Here is a 20,623-nt window from a genome sequence, read left to right as displayed (position 1 = left end):
GTAAATTTAAAACACTTCTCTTTTTAGCAAACTACTTTTGTAAATCTTCCTGTCTCACCCAAAGTAACAAGCGCCTTTGCCTTAAAACTATGGAAAGATGGATCTGAATTATGTTATCTTTTTTCCGATAGTAAGAATTTGATCTCTCATTCTATTCTTAAATGGGTGTTTTGTTTTACCAACATATTGCAATTTGCAAGTACATTCCATGGAATAAATCACTGTTGCTGTTAAACAATCCATTCAAGGCCTGATTCTTTAAGGAAAGTAAGGCAAAAAAAAGAGTACATTTTCTCCTGAACAAACCATGTTACAATACTAGGTTTGCAAAATAGTTTATTACTTTGCACATAAGGAAAATACTGACTGTTTTTTCATCTAGCACACAAATACTTTATAGCTTTATTTTTACACTGAAAAGTTGATCACATGCCCTGCACCAACTACAAATCTGTCCCCACATTTACCTCCCCTCCAATGCAACATGGTTTTGCCAAGGTGCAAAGTTGCTTCTTTTTTTGTTTTGTTTAACTTTCCTTAATGAATCAGGCCCTAAGTGTTTAATTTGGAATGTAATGGTCTTATTACTGTTGTTTAATATTAGTGCCTTAAAATCCTACTGTATGTGTGTGTGTGTATTATTAATTTAAATCTAAAATAAACTGATAAACTGCACATATTTGATATAGCTGTAATCGCTTTACGTCAAGGCTGAATACTGCTTAGGTTAATTATTTTTTTTATAGTTACTAGTTTTACTTCTCAAATGCACTTTACTTTGCTTGGCCACAATAACATTTGCTACACAATACTCTATGCCTTTTTGTTTTAATCTCTATGCCTGATTAATTTTGCACATCACTAAGAAATGAGCAGTTAATTGCAAATGAGAATTGTGTGTTTATGATCATTCCTGTTTAATGTGATTCTACTATTGCTGTGTCAGGATTGTGATATCCCATCCTGTGCAAACTGCTGTAATTATCTTTTGGTTATCTGCCATAACCAAAGGTAAAAAGCAATGCCCTTGTATGGTTGTTTGTGTCCATGTATCTTTAATCTAAAACAAATGAATCATAATGACTATATTTCAATGTATCAAATTGTTTTCCTTTTTAAGAAGGACATGTAGTCAAAGGCATCACACCTTCAAAACTGTATTTGTTATGCTTATATGGGAATATTACATTTGAAGTCTGTTGTTTTTGTCCAATCAGCCTAAATTGATTTTATTTTGTGTTAATTTTTCAGTGAGCAAAGCAATAGGTAGCTGTATTATCTTTAATTAGTTCATAGTGTTGTCAGCAAATCCCTTTAGTGTATGCAACAAAATATATTCTCATATCAGGCCTAACTGCTGTGCAAGGCTCTGGTGACAAAGTCAAAATGCTCCTGTATGTCATCCAAAGGAAAAAAACATGAGCCTGACTAATTCTTTAACCGATTACAGGCCAATGTGTTTAAAAGTGGCATAAAAAGACATAAAGCAATTTTGATATAATGGGCCTGATTCATTAAGGAAAGTGAAGCAAAAATGTGTAACTTTGCACCTTGACAAAACCATGTTGTATTGGAGGGGGAGGTAAATTTAAAATGTGATAGCAGATTTATAGTTGGGGTAGGGCATGTCCTAGATCAACTTTTAATGTCGGTGTAAAAATATAGCTATCAAGCATTTGTGTCCTACATGAAAAAACAGCCAGTTTTTCCGTTTATGTGCAAAATAATAAATTCATTTGCACCCCCTTCTTGCATTGCAAGAATTGCAAAAAGTTCCCAACTAGTGCTGTAATCATAACTCTATCAGTCATTGTTGCGTTTTGCTGGAGAGTCTGTAATTGTCTGGGTTCGGAAGGTTTAACACTTCCTGACAGAGAGGCTATTAGGGGGATGTATTCTCGCATAACTGTCACAGGCAGAAACAAAAGACCTTACAAGTTGGTGTGTACAAACCACTAACATTCTTAAATGAGACTTTTTCATGAATTTCATCCCTTCCAGCCAACAGGCTATAGAAAGAAGCAAGGTGTAATAAAACAGTAAACCTATGCATTCTTCTAAGGGGATTTATCTATGGCTTAAAAACAATTGTTATTTCGTGGACCAAAAAAAAAAATAAAAAAAAAATCTCATTAGCAGATGTGAGTGCTCAGAGTAAAAAGACTTAAAACTAAGGTTGCTCTAAAGACTGCTTTGAACTTAACAAGCACCGATTGTGGAGCAGACTAGTTAATGAAAGGAAATTAAATTTTTTGCCAACTTCCCCTGCTAGCGTCCGTATTCTTCATGAGTCTGTAACAGGGTACTGAAGATTTTTTTTTTTTTTTAAAAGAGAATTTTATTATTTAGAAATAATTGACATAAAAAAATAAATGCATTTGAACATAAGCAACTCAATAAGTAGGTGTTATTCAGGAATATTAGTATATAGTATGCAAGTGTCAATGTGTTGTTATTGTGTTAAAAAAACATTTGCTTAAATACCCACTTATTTACAAATCTGCACTTTTTTGTTTTACTAGTATTGGTAAAAGTCTAATGTTTCAGCCTTTAAAATAATGTATTCTGTGTTGCATGAATGTACAAGATTTACTTGTATAGGCATGCCACACAGAAGAAGATGGGTATCATTTTTCATAAAAAAATATGGTTCTAGCCGATTTATAGTCAGACTCTTTTTTTGGTGTGTGTATTGAGTTATTTTACTTAAGTAGAGGCTGGTAAAACCAAACAGTATTTGAAACAATAGAAAATCATCTCCCCCTGCTGACAGCTTCAAGTAAAACACAACCAAAAATAGAAGAGAAGACAGTAACAAGCTGTAGTCGACAGGCTGTAATGCCCTGATTTATGGCCCATTATGGATTGTAAACTCTGAAATTTAATCACTTCATTTTGACCACTGCAGAAGGCCATCTCTCAATGGTGGCTCAGCTTCCTGTCAGCTGATTGGGTAGCGCTTTCAGTTTTCCTCTTGTAGTATAGCTGTGATGAGGTAGAATTTACATTCCACTTATGGTATTAATTTTACATTCCTCTGAATGAACAGGGTCAGAGGTTGTAAAATCAAACATTAAATGAATCGGAGGAGACAGTAGTGCAATATACGACTGCCCTAAGGACACAGTGCAATGGCTGATGGGATTAACGGGAGTCTCATTTCCTGCTTTTACAGGATGCAGATGAAGCTGTCAGAATTGCAAGGGAAATTGGTAAGTTCTTAAATTAGCTATGGTGGGATTTGTATCCCTTTTAGCAGACATGCTTGACTAAATTAAATGTGTAATAAGTAATCCCTATAGAACAAATAATGTTTTAATAGTTTAAGATCACATTTGCCCATGGCTTACCATTAGTTCTTTTTTTTTTCCCTCCACCAACACCACATGCTATCTTTTGCAAATTGGATATGACGTTTCATTCACTTGAACATTGAAATGCTACAAGGTAAAAGAAAAGAAAATACTAGTTTTTAATTGCATTTTATTTTCACGCCATTTTATTGATTTAATATATTGATTAAAAATAAAATTATATTGATTGATTAAAATTATATTTTATAATAGAATTTCTTCAATAGAACCTCACAAAGATCAAAATGTTAACACTTTGACATTGATCTGCAGTCCATGTGGATTCAGTAGTGTTTTTCCATCCATTCCTTTTTTTTTTTTTTAAATAATTTAAACACTCACGTAAAAATCATGGCTATATACTACACCGTTTAGGCCAGTTACCCACTGCCTTTTCAAAGGCTGCATCAGGGTTATATTTCAATGTTCAATCCATGCAAATGCATCTAAATATAAAACCCATTAATTTCTGTGTGTCCATACCCATTTATGTTTATATCTGCATCTGCCTGTGTTTTCAGTACAGCCCAATTTCTGGATGCTGCTTGTTTCATTTCAGTCTGTTTAAAGAATGCCACCACCTTAAAAAATAAAAAAATAAATAAAAATAAATCCATTGATCGCTATGGGAGCATATTGTGTTTCATACCCATTATGGGTTAACACAACCAGTTTAACCAGCGCTGTGCTGTAATTTTCCCATTTATTTATATGGACAATTAATTTTAGTGGAGTTATGCGCTACGTTTAGATATTACATTAAATGGGCCACAAACATCAATGGAGCTCAACAGCAGTGGTAATTGTTTTTCCTCCCAAATCAATAGAGGGCTCAGTGTGGGAAACTGCTTGCCATTGGCTCGGTGTCAATGACGAGTCTCAGTCAATTGTGTTCTCTCATTCTGTGATGGGCTTCTAAGAGGAGTAATCTGTGCTGTATTAAAATAAAATATTCCCATGGATTACCTTTTGGATTAAAAGAATATTTTGCTTTGCTTTTCCTTATGGATTACAAATTAGGGACATTTCCTTTTGACCTAAAAATGCAAATTTGTAATAAAGTGGTGAAACAGGGAGTGTTTTATTTATTAAAGCATTATTGCTTATATATATGTCACTCTAGAGATCCCATTATCCACACCTTAGCAGAGGGTTGGAGGCCTGCTTGACTTTTGCAGCCCCCTTTTTCCCCATAGAAGTCCTAGTCCACAATTACTAGGATGGTAGAGGATCACACTGAAACAGGGGGGACCCCATGTTGTAGTATGAGCTTTCCAGTCTGTCTAGCGTGGTGCTGGTTTACACTTTAGACTTCACACTTGATGTCCCCTTATTTTAGTGGGTACCAGCTCAGGCAGTAGAATGCTGGTGCTGCTAATGCATTTTGGTGTTGAGGGACACAGTTATTTACTAACTTCCCATATTCCTTTCTAATAGCTCATTCATTGGAAATACCATTGACGTTATTGAGCTATGGGAAAATCTCTATATAGAATGCATCTGGATGCATTTACCAATGCATGTTAACATGTCCAGTGCATATGAATTGTGGACATATCAAAGGCATGCACAAAGGCATGTTTTATGACGCAATGTCAGTGAGTAACTGGCCTAGGCTTTTGCCTCTTACAGATAAAATAGAAGATATAGCTTATAGATTGTGTACAAATGAGAGTAGAGAGTGTACTTTGTAAATGACAACTGCAATACTTTTTAATTTTGTTTTTTTTAGCATATATAGAAGTAACTTACGCTTTGTTTTACCACAAGCTTACTTTAGAATTTTAAATGAGTGTAATATTAAGAACACTTTTTCTTTCCTTTGCAATAGTTATGCCCATATTAACACCTATAACAGTATACAATCATCTATCAATCTAGAGTTAAAATATCACGATTTGTGTATGGCAGATACATTATAGATTCTAGCAAATATACAGTAGATTTTTCCACAAGACCACATACATTTTTAAGTATGCAACGCAGGTACTCTGGAATGGCTTGTCCATTGTAAGGGTTTGTGTACACAGGAGTCTTGGTCAGTGTTTGAGCCTTGTTATGGGGAACTAAACACAAATGGATCTTTACCGGTTATCGTTGACTCTTAAACGGAGTAAACAAGCTTGTGTGTGTTCTTTATTAGAAACATTAGCTCCCACTGTCTCCAGCTCTGAGTATCAGACCAGCATGGGTCCATGATGCGTAGACAGTACTTGAACCGTGCCACTCCTTCCCAGCAAGTTGGTGGCACCTGATTGTAATGATGCTCTAGGAACACCCTACCAGTGCCTTTTGAATATTCATCCAGAAGTCTATCTTGATATATGTTCTACTAGTCTAAGTGGTGGGTTCTCATATAAAAGAAAACCAAAGAAAAACATTCAATTACTTTCAATACACCAAAATGTTGGTGATGATGGACGCTGTGTACACTCGGTTTCTCTACTAATTTTTTGTTGTAGGTTTTATGTGGGAAGGGCTCCCATCATTTTGAAATGAAAACCGAGGAAACCACTGGGACCCACAGTTTGCTCACGCTACATAATAAGGGTTGTGAATAAATGATTATGGGTGGATAAAAGGGGACTGCCTGGAGACAACTGGGACACGTGGGAGTCTAACATGTCAGTCTATGGGGCCAATTCAATTTGCCTGTGTTATTGTAGGAATAACGCGGCCTGCACACTATTAGTTAGTACGATAATTGTAACACTGATTTTTGCTCGCACCTCTCAGGGCCGCGAGTAAAAATCTGGGTTAAAATTACCATATTAAAGGTAATAGTACTAACACTGCATTAATCATAGACTAACGTGGCCGAATTTAATCGGCCCCTATGGGTGAAATTTTCTGTTTGGCCCTGATGCATAACACGTGTGTGCACATGTCTTCTACCATCATAGATGTCACTTTTATGAGTATATAAATGGTTTTGCACAGATAATTTAATATAGAAAGCAATGAAGTATAGTCAGGGCAGTCATAGTTTTCACTCATAATTGTAGTCTGTGCCCTACTCTTATCTCTACTCCTTAAAACATAAAGCTGTCTAAATAACTTTATGAATGCAGTAAGAGAAGAGTTGAATAAAGGCATATGCATAGTTTTTGGAGGGGGATGATGGATTAACATCAATTGATAAACATTTGCAAACCTAATTAGGTTCAGTGAGAGTGAAGAATGATAACATAGACTATGATGTTTAAGACATACAGTAATCTTCACCATTTCACTTAGGACCATGTATACATAACAGACCTCCCATTTTGTTATAAAACTGAGTCTTTTCGTGGTCCAAGTGTAGCTGCAGACATTGTTGCATTTTTGAAGATAAGTTTCCATATGCTGCGATGCAATTCCAGTATATATATTTATTTTAATTTTATTTATTTTGTATATACAGTATATACAACACACCACATATTTTAAGACTATAGAATTTCCAGAACGTGTCCCTGAATTTCTAGATGTTTGCTGCCCTATTAAAGCAGAAGGGACACACATAAAACAGTTAAATTTTTTGTTTAGTAAAAAGACCCTCAACTTTTTATTAAACAAAGAAACAATGGGACTGTTTTATGTGTGTCCCTTCTGGTTTAGTAGGGCCTCAAACTGGACACGAACCTGGCAGGGCCAGGACAGATATTTCAATGACATATATCTTCCTGGTTTTTAGTCTCTGCAGATTTGCAATTTTTTGCCCCTTTAAAAAAAAGAAGGTATTGTTTACAGTAACATAGGGCATGTGGCAAACCTTCATGTTCATATGACAAAGTGATCAAAGTCTGAACTTTTGTGTTTTAATTGCTCCCTGCTGTTAGGCTACCCTGTTATGATCAAGGCCTCAGCAGGTGGCGGTGGGAAAGGCATGAGGATTGCTTGGGATGATGAAGAGACCAGGTGAGACGCAGTCCACAATGCTAACCTTGATTAATGCTGCACTTACCAAATCCTATGTCTTTGCCTTGTAAAATGTGCTGGACTGTCACTTTAAAGTAACCAAGTCTTTAATAGTCTGCCATCATCCTTCTCGTATCTTTCTTTCTGTCAAAGCATAAATCCTTTTTCAAATTGCTATTGAATAAAAAAGTTGTGACAATAAATATTCTATCTGCGGTAAAGTGTTTCAATATCTGATTGCTGTTCTCATATTCATTAAAGGAAAAGCCAACCTGTTTGTACTATAGGTCTATGTTCTTATTATAGTACTTAACCTCTATCTGACCATTGGTTAGATATCCTCTGGCATAGGCAAAAGCTCTGTGGGTAGTTGTGCACCCTTAATATTTGTGCTGTCACTACTCATGGCATAGCCTATGCATGGCATTTTACAGTCCTAATGGGGGGGTGGTGGTGGTTACCATTGCTGTCTCCCAGTGTTTGATTCCAACCAAGGCCCTGCCTGTGTGGAGTTTATATGTTCTCTCTTTGCTTGTGTGGGTTTATTCCCACAGATCAAAAACATACTGGTAAGTTAATTGACTTGTGACAAAATGGACCTTAATGGTAGGGAATTTAGCTCCAATGGGGACTGATGTGAATAATAACCCATTCTCTGTACAGTGCTGCATGATATGAGTGATGCTATATAAAGAATAAGAGTAACTTGGACACCACCAATCATTTTAAAAAGTTGACTTCTTTGCTTTCTAGTACAGTGAGTTCATGTAACTTGTACATTTTGAATCTGATTCATCATGTTCAGCAGGGGAACAAACATATACAGTCCTCTGTCCACAAGTGACCTCCTTTTGAAGGCGAAAAAGCTATTTACAATAGTCACTTCAAACCCAATGGTGTTGTCAGTTTGGTTACGTGGCAGTGGAGGCTAATCTTGGACAAAGGACTGCATATGCCCAGCCCCGCAGGGAGGGAGAACTCAAACCATATGGCAAGATAGGTTAGAGGTTATGTTTGCAAAATAGATCGGTCTATTTTGCACATTTTACTCCTAAATTATCTCTTCCTGTTAAGTACATAGTACACTATCGTTACTGAAATTAGACTACCCCAACTATAATTTTAATTGCAATTGCTAAATACCATAATTGATGAAAATGAATCTATCTAAAATAGTATTATGTGAACTATACAGGAAAAAGGCCTGGATGCCAAGTACCCAAAGCACATGTCATTTTCTGTTGCCTTTGTCTCTGTGGCAATCTTATTTCTATACATGATTTGTTTTACATTTACACTTAATCTACTAAAGAATCCAAGACACTACATTAAAGCCAACCAGTCACAAGAGCTCTAGTAGGATTTACCCAGGAGAGAGTATTTTATCCAACCGGATATCCTCTGTACTGGGCTTACTTCTTCTACTTGTTGTACCTCTGCTGCTGCTGTGGGCGAGCATAGCATGCTGCATAAAATACGCTCGTCTGTCTTAGCGAGGTTTCCGAGGAACCCTATTTTGTTGCCTACTACATAATGTACAAAGCCAAAAAAAAAGTAATGCTAGAAGTCTTGGTCAGAGATGCGCTTTGTTTAGTAGAAACAAGGATTCCATTTTTATTTTCCTTTGCGCAAGTTACACGTTATCAACATGACTGTTGGATATTCACTTTAATGTAAATTTATTGAATGCTTTGGTGGTCTTGCAGAATATCCTTCGCCTGCATGTTGTGCTAAAAATTTATAGAAAATGTAGGCACAATTAAACCACTTCATTATTAGCGCTTATGTTTCATGTAAAGGCAGCGAAGTAAAGCAGACACTGGTATAGGCCGTGCTACTGAAAGCAAGTCAATGTTGTTGTTGGGATCCCTTAATTGCACAAATGCAGTATAGTTGTATGTAGGATGGTGAACAACACGTGCAGGGATTAAACCCAGGTGTTCTCGTAAGAACAGTAGTTTGACACAACAAGAAAGGCACACAGGTGGTCTTTATGAAAATAAAAATAGATAAGGTTTCTTTATTTGCTTAAAGGTTTATTTATAATGCAGTTCACCTTTTGGTTCAAATATTTTAAAGGTTTACCCCTAAATCTTCACCTTTCTAAGTTGTCTGTTATTTTTTATTGCATTTATACACAATGACTACATCCTTCCTGCATCAGTATCCATCTTTGTCCTTCATTCTTGCACTAGTTCTTTCTGTATGTCTGTTTATTATTTATTTATAGTACATTTGTTACTCAGACAACATGTCTCCCACGTGTAGAGATGTACTGTTTATTTAGCTCTTGTAAGGTCTGGTATACTTGACTCCAGTTCAGTTGATGTGTTTTACCTGTGACTTGGTAATTGGTGTAGTAGTATAAAGGAAGGTTAAGAGGGGTGAGACCAAAGTGGCGAGGCATCTGAGAGATGTCAAATATCCTCTAAGTGGATTGAAAGTGATGGAAAATAAAAGAAAAGCAATGAAGGTATGTACAACGTAAAGCATCAGACAGGGCTTTAACTGTTTGAAATGTATCTTGGCGACAATGAATTGTCTATGTACACCTTGCTTTTATTGTATAATTGGAGATTGGCGCTGTTCAGCTCCCCATATTGCCTAGTTACCATTGTTGGTGTTGGATATGCTTATAAACAGAGCGTTTTTTTAGCAAGCTGTGTGATAATCAGGAGTTATATCACTGTTATAAGAGGACCAATTGAGCTGATATTTATAGTTTTGTTTACTGTTAAATATACAGTAGCTGTACATCTGTTAACATAAGCTGCTAAGAGTTGCGTGCTGAGTGCTTTCAGTTTCCGAATCACCGCCATGTGTTGCTAAATGCTCATACCCCCAGTGTCCTTCTATTTTAGTCACATGGCTAATTGGTTAAATCTGGTCATATACAGTTTGTGTGACACATACAGCTTTCATTTGTATTGTAGACCTTTTTATTATTATTAACTATTTGGAAGGCGCTCGGTGTGGAATCTATTCTCCTAATGTCATATCTATTTTAAAGTGTACCTGTCAGCTACACACATTAGAAGCAGGCATTTTGTGGGCCAAACCAGTATTCAGCAGAATACAGCCTTTATTAGAAACTAGCGACATGATTGAGGTATGGGGTCTCAATGATATAATAGTTCCTTTTCAATTCATAGGCTGGTGGATGGTTAAGCAAACAAAATGGCAGCCTCCTCTGTTTATAGATGACAGTACATGTTTTAATTCTTGTGTTGCAACTCAATGAAATGTATTTGGTTTAGTAAGATTTTGATTGATATGTAGCTACTCTATTTAAAAAGGGCTTTGTTGCTGAGCATATTAAATATAATGTATTTTATATCTGTGTCTCTTAATTGCATAAATTGACGCCATGGTGAATAGGTCACAGTAGACACCTTTCATCCTTCTATATAGCACAGAAATATGCACCGTTGCCTACTCTTCCTTCATTAATATAACTGTTCCTGTCTCAGCATGCACATGTTGATTTTTTTAATTTTTATTTCTTTACATTTTCAAATATCATTTTTTTTTCTAATGTCTGACCTTTTTTGAAAAAAGGCAGGATATAGTTCACAGTATTTCTCACTTTATAAGGAAAATCTTTTAATTTCTAGCTCTGCAAGTAAAATCGGTAGGTTCAGTAGCACAAGCAGATAATCCTGTTTATAAACAGATGAAGAGCCTTTGAGATTGGCATAACAATGTTCTCTTAGAATTTAGCGTAGTCAACTCAGACGTGCCACACTCTATTGAGTGGGTAGAGCCAACATAGAGGAGCATTTTCTCTTTGCCATAATGCTTGAAATGGATTAAATGTTATAACTGTATGTATATGTTCATATGTCGAATGGCTGGATCCAGCCAATCTGGCCACTCAAATTTGACTCTGATTTGACCGCTTGGCCATGTGGCACGATTGTAGCATGTATGGTTTGCGTTACTGTTACTATTACTGTTATACATGTCTTATGTGGTTTTGGTGGTCTTTTTCCTTTTGTATTGTTGCTTTATTTTCGTATAATATTTTGTAGTCACAGTATGTATGTATTGTTATGTCAGTGTACAGAAAAAAAGCTGTTTAGATGTTTCCTCATTAGTCTGACTTCTACAACTACCAACACATGTTTTCACTCCACAACCTTTAGGGAAGGCTTTAGGTTCTCTGCTCAAGAGGCGGCCTCGAGTTTTGGAGATGATCGTCTGTTGATAGAAAAATTCATTGACAATCCTCGCCACATAGAAATCCAGGTGAGTATTAGACAACTACGTCCATTTTTTTCTTGCAGTTAATCCCCCAAACTAACCATTTTATGCCCACAACCCTTGCAGATAGTGAGAGCCCTAACCCTGCAGACCCTTGATGGCTCACATCCTAGAGTATAAATGTGAGCTCCAGGCGGCATTGCCAGTTGGCATCTGCAGTGCACTTCAAACTCAAGGCTTTTCCTCCACTGCCTTCACTGTTTTAGGTGACTGGCACCCTTAACGCTTACACACCACTTATTTCAGGTATATTATTTAGTTAAGTCACACACAGACATTGATTATACTGTATTAATAAAAATATATTGTAATGATTGTGGTTGAAGGTACATTGCTATAGATATATTAAACTCAGTAAAAAAGGAAGAAAGCACTTTAATTTTGTAACATTAATTTTGACACTTTGTCATTCTCATACTTTGCCATTTGCTCTTAGGTTCTGGCGGATAAACATGGCAATGCACTCTGGCTAAATGAACGAGAATGTTCCATTCAAAGGCGGAACCAGAAAGTAGTAGAGGAGGCTCCTAGGTGAGTTCTATACTTTAGCACAACATGAGAAGCACTGTGTATTACCGGGGTTGAATTCATCTGTGGTGATTTCTCTGAAACAGATAGCAGTTGTGAGTCAGAATCACCATTCCTCAAGATAATCTTGTTTGTATATTTTTTAAATTAAGTATGACACAATTTAAAAAATTCCCTTTTGTGTTTTCTAATTAAAACTTTTAGAGATGAAGAATATATAATATTCTTATTTTATGACTTGACCTATTTTTTATGAATGTGCTACTAAGTCTACTGGCAGAACTCATTATCTGCTATTCTTTTTGCCTTCATATCATATCCATATATCTATTCCCATTTTATACATGTGTCTGGACATTCATTTTGGCATGGCCTATAGGCTAATGTGTGCTTATGACATCAGATGTTAAAGGGAGCTTGACCAGGATCTTAAAGTTGCAAGATATGACTGCTGGCATTTAGTTTGCCGATACAATCTTCACAATTGTTCATAGGCTGTATATAAATATAGCATAAATCTATGTCTAATATGCGCAATTAAATAGAGAAAATGGCTGGCAGTTAAGTGTTTTTATAAAATTCAGCTGATTGATTTGAATTGATTATGGCTTGTTTGATTGCAATAAATAGCTGTTTCTCTTTCCTACTGTTGGGAGGCACTGCGAGACATTGGGGTGTAGTAGTGAGCTCAGGAGTCTTGTCACTTTAACTTGTTAAGTCTGTGCACTCCTCCCCTACTTAACCCCCCCTCTCAGAGAGATCCTCAGTTTTTTCTAAGTGACTGGAGAGTTAGGTCACTAGAGTATAGGCTCCTGCCTATACTCTGTTTAGTCTTATAGATTGAACATGTTTTTATTTTTTGTCCTATAGGTGCAGCGCAGGGTTCGGTGAAGACCCAGGAAAACAGTGAGTAAGACATAGCTCTGCTCTCTGGGGACCCTCAGCGCAGGTATCAGAAGCCTAGTGCTCAGTTACCTTGCACCCTCTGTCGGCATTTCCATAGTTAGTTAGGGAAGGGGACTGTGTAGAAGCGTTTAGTGTTTAAACTCTACAAGCAGGGTAAGAGCCTGTTTTAGCGGAGGTATTCCGCGGCCACAGTTCCCCACAGTTTAGCGGTCAGAGGTAGAAAGAGTGCTTCAGCCTCTTCTCCTCTGCCGCGTCCTTGCCGGCAGGTTCCCGCTCACCCCTATAAAGGCAACGAGCAAGTTTAAAAGATTGGGGACATAGCGGCGCTCACACTCATAAGAGGTGAGTCGGCCCGCTTTACAGGGCTCGCGCTGCTGGGCACTTAATATTATAATAGCGTGAGTCCAGCGCTTCATGGTGGCCATTTTGCGGAGCTTCATGGGGCCTGGAAGTGGAGGCAAGCAGGGCGGGCAGAAGTAGCAGGAAGGGGAGGAGAGTGATCGAGAAAACTTCCTTCCTCCCAGCCTCTCCTTCCCGCGCGCAGGACCGAGTCTACTCGTGGGAACACTGAAGTGAACAGCGTGTCAGCACTGGCCAGAGCCTCTGCTTTGCCTCTCCTCTACCGACAGACATAACTGCCTTACAGAATCAGGCTTGTATGACTAGTAAAGTGTTTTGTGAAGGTTTTACATATGTATGCATATGTCATGTGAGTTATTTCATGTTATAGGAATTTTCACAGACAGTACTGTACAACCTTTTTTGTTATTTGGAGTGGTGCTCTTTTTCTAAAGAGACTTCCTAGCACAAGGGACTTTGTTATAGTCTCATTTTGTCTACATTTCTATAATTATTTTAAGAAATAGGACAATGGCTGAGAAGAGGACAGCCAAAAGCAAGGGTCGCTCTGTGCCTTCGGTTATGTATTTTACCTGTTCAAAATGTAATACAAAAGGTGGCCCGTTTAGCTTCTTCATCTGCTATTCTTGTCCAAGAACGGATAGCCCTCAAGGATTACACAGATAAAAAGTGTGATTCTGCCCTTCGCTGAGCATACACTGCTGTGGGAAGTATGTTTAAACCCAATATGGCTGTGGCCTGGGCCAACAAGGCCGTGCAGTTATGGATGGAAGCTTTGATTAAAGGGCTTAGAGATGATACTCCGCGTACGTACAGAGCTCTTATATATGGCAGAGCAGGTACTGGTGACCTCAGAATATGTGGCAAACGCAGCTATGGATGCATGACGGGGCTGTTCAGGGGGAGCATCAAGTAGGAGCTCGCCTCCTTCAGTTCAGAGATCAGTGGTGGAAATCCACGCCAGATCTCTGGATTCGAGGGATTGTATCCAGGGGCTATGTGATAGACCTTGCCCACTTTCCCTGTCACAGATTCTTTATCACCCCTCTCCCCTCTTGTCCCCTCAGACGGGTGGCACTTCAGGAAGCTATTCAAAGACTTCTAACAGCGCAGGTTGTTGTTCAGGTTCCTCCTCTAGAAAGAGGTCTAGGTTTTTACTCGAACCTGTTTCTGGTACCGAAGCCAGATGGGTCCTTCCGGCCCATTCTGAATCTTCGCTCATTAAACAAACAGCTGACTATTCAGAAATTCCGCATGGAATCCCATCGCTCTGTAATAGCGATGGGATTCCATCGCTATTACAGAGCGATGGGATTCCATCGCTCTGTAATAGCGATGGAATCCCATCGCTCTGTAATAGCGATGGAATCCCATCGCTCTGTAATAGCAGGGATGGAGAAGGGGGAGTTTTTAGCGTCCATAGACATCAAGGATGCCTATCTACATGTACCGATATGGGAGGGACATCAGAGTCTCCTTCGGTTTGCAGTAGGAGACGCACAGTTCCAGTTCAGGGCTCTCCCTTTCAGTCTAGCTACTGCCCCCAGAGTATTTACCAAGATTATGCCCATCATGGCCGGTCTTTTGCGGCAGAAAGGTATAACAATTATACCTTATCTAGACGACCTTCTATTGAAGGCACCATCGGCAGTTCTTCTGTCCCTCCATGTGCAGACAGTCATACAGTTTCTTCAGAGTCACGGCTGGGTGTTGAACTTACCCAAGTCATCTCTTGTTCCAGCCCAACAAATGCGTTTTCTGGGTCTGCTTTTCGATACTCAGTCTCTGAGAGTTTACCTTCCAAGGGAAAAGGTCTTCGCTCTACAGAAGAGGACCAGAGCCATGCTTATGAAGAAGAGAGTCTCAGTCCTCAGTTGTATGAAACTCTTGGGGACAATGGTCTCGGTTTTCGAAGCAGTCCCTTTTTGTGCAGTTTCATTCCCGCCCACTTCAGGCAGAAATCTTACTCAAGTGGTCAGGGTCATAGAAGAATTTAGACAGGCAGATTATTCGTCTGTCCAGATCCACAAGGCTGTCTCTTGTCTGGTGGATGTCCCAAACCAATCTGGAAAAGGGCCAATCCCTACAGACCTGGGCTTGGACTCTAGTCACAACAGACGCAAGTCTGTTGGGATGGGGAAGTGTAACAGGAACTCTGAGGCTTCTGGGTCTCTGGTCCCCTCAAGAATCACTTCTCCCGATAAACATCCTAGAGCTCAGAGCAGTGTACAATACTCTGATAGGAGCCCAGAAATTTCTAAGAGGAAAACCACTACAAATTCAGTCCGACAACGCCACCACGGTGGCATACATAAACCACCAGGGGGGCACTCGCAGTGCGGCTGCCATGCGAGAGACCATGCGCATTTTGTCTTGGGCAGAGCATCAAGTACCCAAGATTTCAGCCATTCACATTCCGGGGGTGAAGAATTGGGAAGCAGACTTCCTCAGCAGACACTCACTTCATCCCGGGGAATGGGTTTTGAACAGTCAGATCTTCTCCCTTCTGGTGGACCGGTGGGGCTCCCGGACATATATCTGATGGCATCCAGACTGAACCATCAGGTTCCACGCTATGGCGCAAGAGCTCGAGACCCAGGGTCGGAAATAATAGATGCCATGTCAGCTCCATGGCCATATCAGATGGTGTATCTTTTTCCTCCAATACCTATGATTGCCCGGGTTCTAAAGAAATAGAATAGCGGGAACTTTCTCCCTCTTCAAATAGCTCCATTTTGGCCACGCAGAGCATGGTTCTCAGATCTGCTATTATTAGCAGGGGCTCCTCCATTCCGGCTTCCCATGCAGGCAGATCTTCTGGTTCAGGGTCCGTTCCTTTACCAAGGTTTAGATCAGCTGGCTTTGGCGGCCTGGCTACTGAAACCCTGATACTTAAGGCTAAGGGTTTCTCTCAGAGGTTATGACTACCATGATTAAGGCCAGAAAGCCTTCTTCATCCTCTATATATTATAGAGTGTGGAAGACATATATTTTGTGGTGTGAGTCTAAAAGATTCCATTCCTCTAGATTTAAGCTTTCTCGTCTGTTGGATTTTCTACAGGATGGAGTTCAGAGGGGTTTTCGTCTGGGTTCTCTTAAGGGCCAGATATCGGCCCTTTCTGTTTTTCTTTCAGAAAAAGATTATTGCAGATTATTCTGACATTAAGATTTTCCTGCAAGGGGTGTTACATATGCAACCTCCATTTTGCCATCCTGTCGAGCCCTGGGACCTCAATTTGGTTCTTCGCGCTCTTTCTAAGCCTCCATTTGAACCCGTAGGATCAATAGACTTGAGGTATCTTACGTGGAAGACAGTATTTTTGTTGGCGATAGCTTCTGCTCGCAGAGTGTCTGAGCTTGGAGCTCTTCGCTGTGACTCTCCTTTTCTTATTTTCCACGCTGATAGGGCGGTCCTTCGTACTAAACCATCTTTCGTTCCTAAGGTGGTTTCCAGGGTTCACCTTAATCAGGAAATTGTTGTACCTGTGTTCAAGTCAAAGAAAGATTCTTCAGAAGGGTATATGCAGTACTTGGATGTGGTACGAGCTCTACAGGCTTATGTAGACCGTACATCTCAGGTCAGAAAGACCAGAGATCCTTTTGTTTTATATGACGCCAACAAGAGAGGTTGGCCTGCTTCAAAGCAGTCAATTGCCAGGTGGATCACGTCCACAATTCGAGAAGCTTACATTGCAGCTTCTCTGTCCGTTCCAGGAAATTTGAAGGCGCATTCTACTAGGTCAGTAGGTGCCTCCTGGGCGGCCAGGCACGGGGCGTCTGCGGAGCGGTTGTGCAGGGCGGCGACTTGGTCTTCCGTCCACACTTTCTCCAGATTTTACAGACTTCAAGGCTTTGCGTCGGCTGATGCAAGCTTTGGTCGCAGGGTTATGCGTGCAGCTGGTCCAGAGCATTCCCACCCTTGAGGAAGCTTTGGTATATCCCCAATGTCTCGCAGTGCCCCCCAATGGTAGGAAAGAGAAAATAAGATTTTTACTCACCGTAAAATCCATTTCTCTGACTCCATTTGGGGGCACTGCGCACCCTCCCTTGCTCTGTATATAGTTCTGTGTGTGAAAACTTTGGTTATGGTTCTTTATAATTTAAGACCTGTCCAGGTTATATTACCTCCTTTACGTTCACTCTTGGTTATTCAAAACTGAGGATCTCTCTGAGAGGAGGGGTTAAGTAGGGGAGGAGTGCACAGACTTAACAAGTTAAAGTGACAAGACTCCTGAGCTCACTACTACACCCCAATGTCTCGCAGTGCCCCCCAATGGAGTCAGAGAAATGTTTTTTACGGCGAGTAAAAATCTTATTTTTATGTTTAAACTGATTTAGAGTCTCTTTCAGTTTCAGTGAGGAGGTAATATTGGCAAATTGGTCAACATGATTTATTTGGATTTTGAGATTTTGCAGCAGTGTTTATTGCTCTAGCAAATAACAACAGATTGTTTTATATATATATATATATATATATATATATATATATATATATATATATATATATATATATATATATATATATATATATATATATATATATATATATATAAACAAAAACAGACATAGGTCCTCCGCACTCACCATGTACAGACTGGGGTGCAATGCCCACATTGTATAGACGAGAAAACAGGGATACTCTGCACTCTCCAAACACATAATTACTGCTATATCAAGTACTGTTCTATATTACGCCAGTAATGATTTTGTAAAAGGCAGTGGAAGTACGATGTCCAGGTGACTGTAAGTAAGCTTTGTTATTAACAGAACAGGACGGTAACTAATTGTATAAAGACTTGGGTAAAAGAGAAGCTTGATAGAGAAAAGGCAGACGTAGATAATGCAAGAGTATATTGTTCTGTGATAAGTTATGATAGCTTTACATAAATGGAGCATTATTTGAGAGATAAGAGGTGGAACATTATTTAGGAATACTAGTAGGCAATAAGCTAAGCAGCACCACAGTGCCAGACAGCTGCTGCGCCAGCTACATCTTAGTATGCATAAAAAGGGTGACATCTGCACAAGAAATAAACACCATTTACTGTTATATTCGTGACTATTATACTATTATGTAAGTGGGTTTTTAAATAGCATTTTGTGCAGTGGGTGAAGTTTTAGACAACTATCTTTAAAAGACATAATAGAAGATTAACAATGGAAAGTAGGTGGTTGTTGACATATTGAGACTGTTTAGTTTGAGGGAAAAAGAAAAGGTTCCATAGAAGGTAGACTCATTAGTGTATACAAATAAAGGTCAATGGAAAGTTTTTCTGGCAAACGTTTTACACCCAGGACAGTACAGATGTCACGGGCAGACATCCTCCACAACTGTACAAATTATGGTTTCACATTCAAAATATATATATTTTTTTCTAAGTGACTGTTGTCAGACTGTGGAATTACCTACCAACGGAAGCAGTAATGCCCCAGTCCAGGGTTCCCCAAACCCAGTCCTCAGGGCTCCCCAACAGTGCAGGTTTTCCATATCTCCTTGCTGGAGCACAGGTGTATTCATTATTGACTGACACATTGTAACAGATCCACAGGTGGTCCTAATTATGTCACATGTGATCCGGAAAATCTGCACTGTTGGGGAGCCCTGAGGACTGGGTTTGGGAAACCCTGCCCTAGTCTTTGTTTTTGCTTAAAAAATGGATTTTAATCTTCTCCAGTGCTTGACGCCAACTCTTTTAAATGCTGGATGATCCACAATATGACATTTTTTCATGACATTCTCTAGACTCTGGGATCCCTTTGGGCTACCATCATCTGCTTTCTGTAAATACCTACAGATCCTCCACTTCTACCTTGATTAAATTAAGTACCGGACTCCCCAACTCCCCTTCCTGTTAGAAGCTTTCTGCCTGGGTAGATCCTCCTCCAGCGGCTTGATCTCTTCTTTTTTTATTCCCTTTTCATTAAACGGACCAAGAAACTGCACGAGCTAAGGTGGAAGGACGACATGGGTGAATCTCTTGGGCAAGTGGACTTGTAACAAATACGTGAGGGGGAGGCTAAGAGCTCCATCTGTACGCAATTAAAGGAGCACTCGTACAAACTAATTTTCCGCAGCTACCTGGTATTATGGTGCCATATATTCCACTGCTTCTACTTTTGTGAAGCAGAGGGCACCCTGTCGCGTATGTGGTGATCCTTTCCCGAAAGTACAAACTTCTGGAAAGAAGTCCACACTTATCACCCAAGTACGCCCTCCACATAATATCTCTTACCATCTTCTCCCACACCCTATCCCCAACACAACAAAAACACATACATAAATTAATTGGTCACATCCTCGTAGCTGCTAGATGTCTTCTCGCACTTAATTGTAAAAAAAGTAGACCCCCTCCCACTCAAGCACTTATTCTTTAAAATATGACAAATCCATAAAATGCAACACATCACCAGTATGTTACATGATGCCCACTCCAATTATCCAGTACCTATAACTCCTGGAAATCTTATTATGCTCACCACCCATTGCCCACCACGATCCGTCTTTTTTATACTATTAACTGGTTACCCCATTTACTCTTAACAATCCCACGATTTTCCCTTCCTAGACTCTTAGATAGTATTTCCATCCCCGTTTTATGCGAAGTTTGCGCTCTCATTGACAATTTCTGTGCTGTTACATTGTGAGATTATCTATTGTATAGTTCATTCTTCTTGATGAGATATATATATATATATATATATATATATATATATATATATTCTTCTTTTTACTCAAATTGACATTGTATGCCCGTACCCCAACACCCTCTTTCATTCTGTACCCCTAACCCCCCTCACATATGTTTTCTTGCAAAAAAACCTAATTGAAAATAAATATATATATATATATATATATATATATATATATATATGTGTGTGTATATATATATATATATATATATATATATATATATATATATATATATATATATATATGTGTATATATATATATATATATATATGTGTGTGTATATATATATATATATATATATATATATGTGTATATATATATATATATATATATATATATATATATACACATACACATACACATACACATACAAGTTAACCCGTGCATGATACTCATGCATTCTAGTCAAATCAAGCTGCTTAAGGTGTTAAAAAGGTTCTCGTCATGCATTTGGGCCTAGCCCAGGCCTCCTTAGGGGAAGAGCGTTACTTCCCGACGCAAGCGCCCTTTTTTAACGTGGTTTTGTCCACATGTCACCACCTCATCATTTTTCTCCATCACCTCATCCTTCATCTTCATCGCCACATCCTTCATCAAGCTACTTAAGGTGTTAAAAACTCCC

General features: G+C 38.9%; 1 protein-coding gene across 1 annotated transcript in view; it reads left to right on the top strand.

Annotated features, from left to right (window-relative positions):
• PCCA (propionyl-CoA carboxylase subunit alpha) overlaps positions 1-20,623 on the top strand; it is a 357,370-nt gene that overhangs the window by 82,996 nt on the left and 253,751 nt on the right. Inside the window, exons 8-11 of the mRNA XM_075199966.1 lie at positions 3,176-3,212; positions 7,175-7,253; positions 11,399-11,501; positions 11,953-12,047. Coding sequence (XP_075056067.1) covers positions 3,176-3,212; positions 7,175-7,253; positions 11,399-11,501; positions 11,953-12,047 — 314 coding nt within the window. The remainder of the gene's footprint in view (positions 1-3,175; positions 3,213-7,174; positions 7,254-11,398; positions 11,502-11,952; positions 12,048-20,623) is intronic.

This window comes from Mixophyes fleayi, chromosome 2 (genome assembly GCF_038048845.1).
Source record: "Mixophyes fleayi isolate aMixFle1 chromosome 2, aMixFle1.hap1, whole genome shotgun sequence".
Classification (NCBI taxonomy): domain Eukaryota; kingdom Metazoa; phylum Chordata; class Amphibia; order Anura; family Limnodynastidae; genus Mixophyes; species Mixophyes fleayi.
This window is presented reverse-complemented; position numbering and strand designations above follow the sequence as displayed.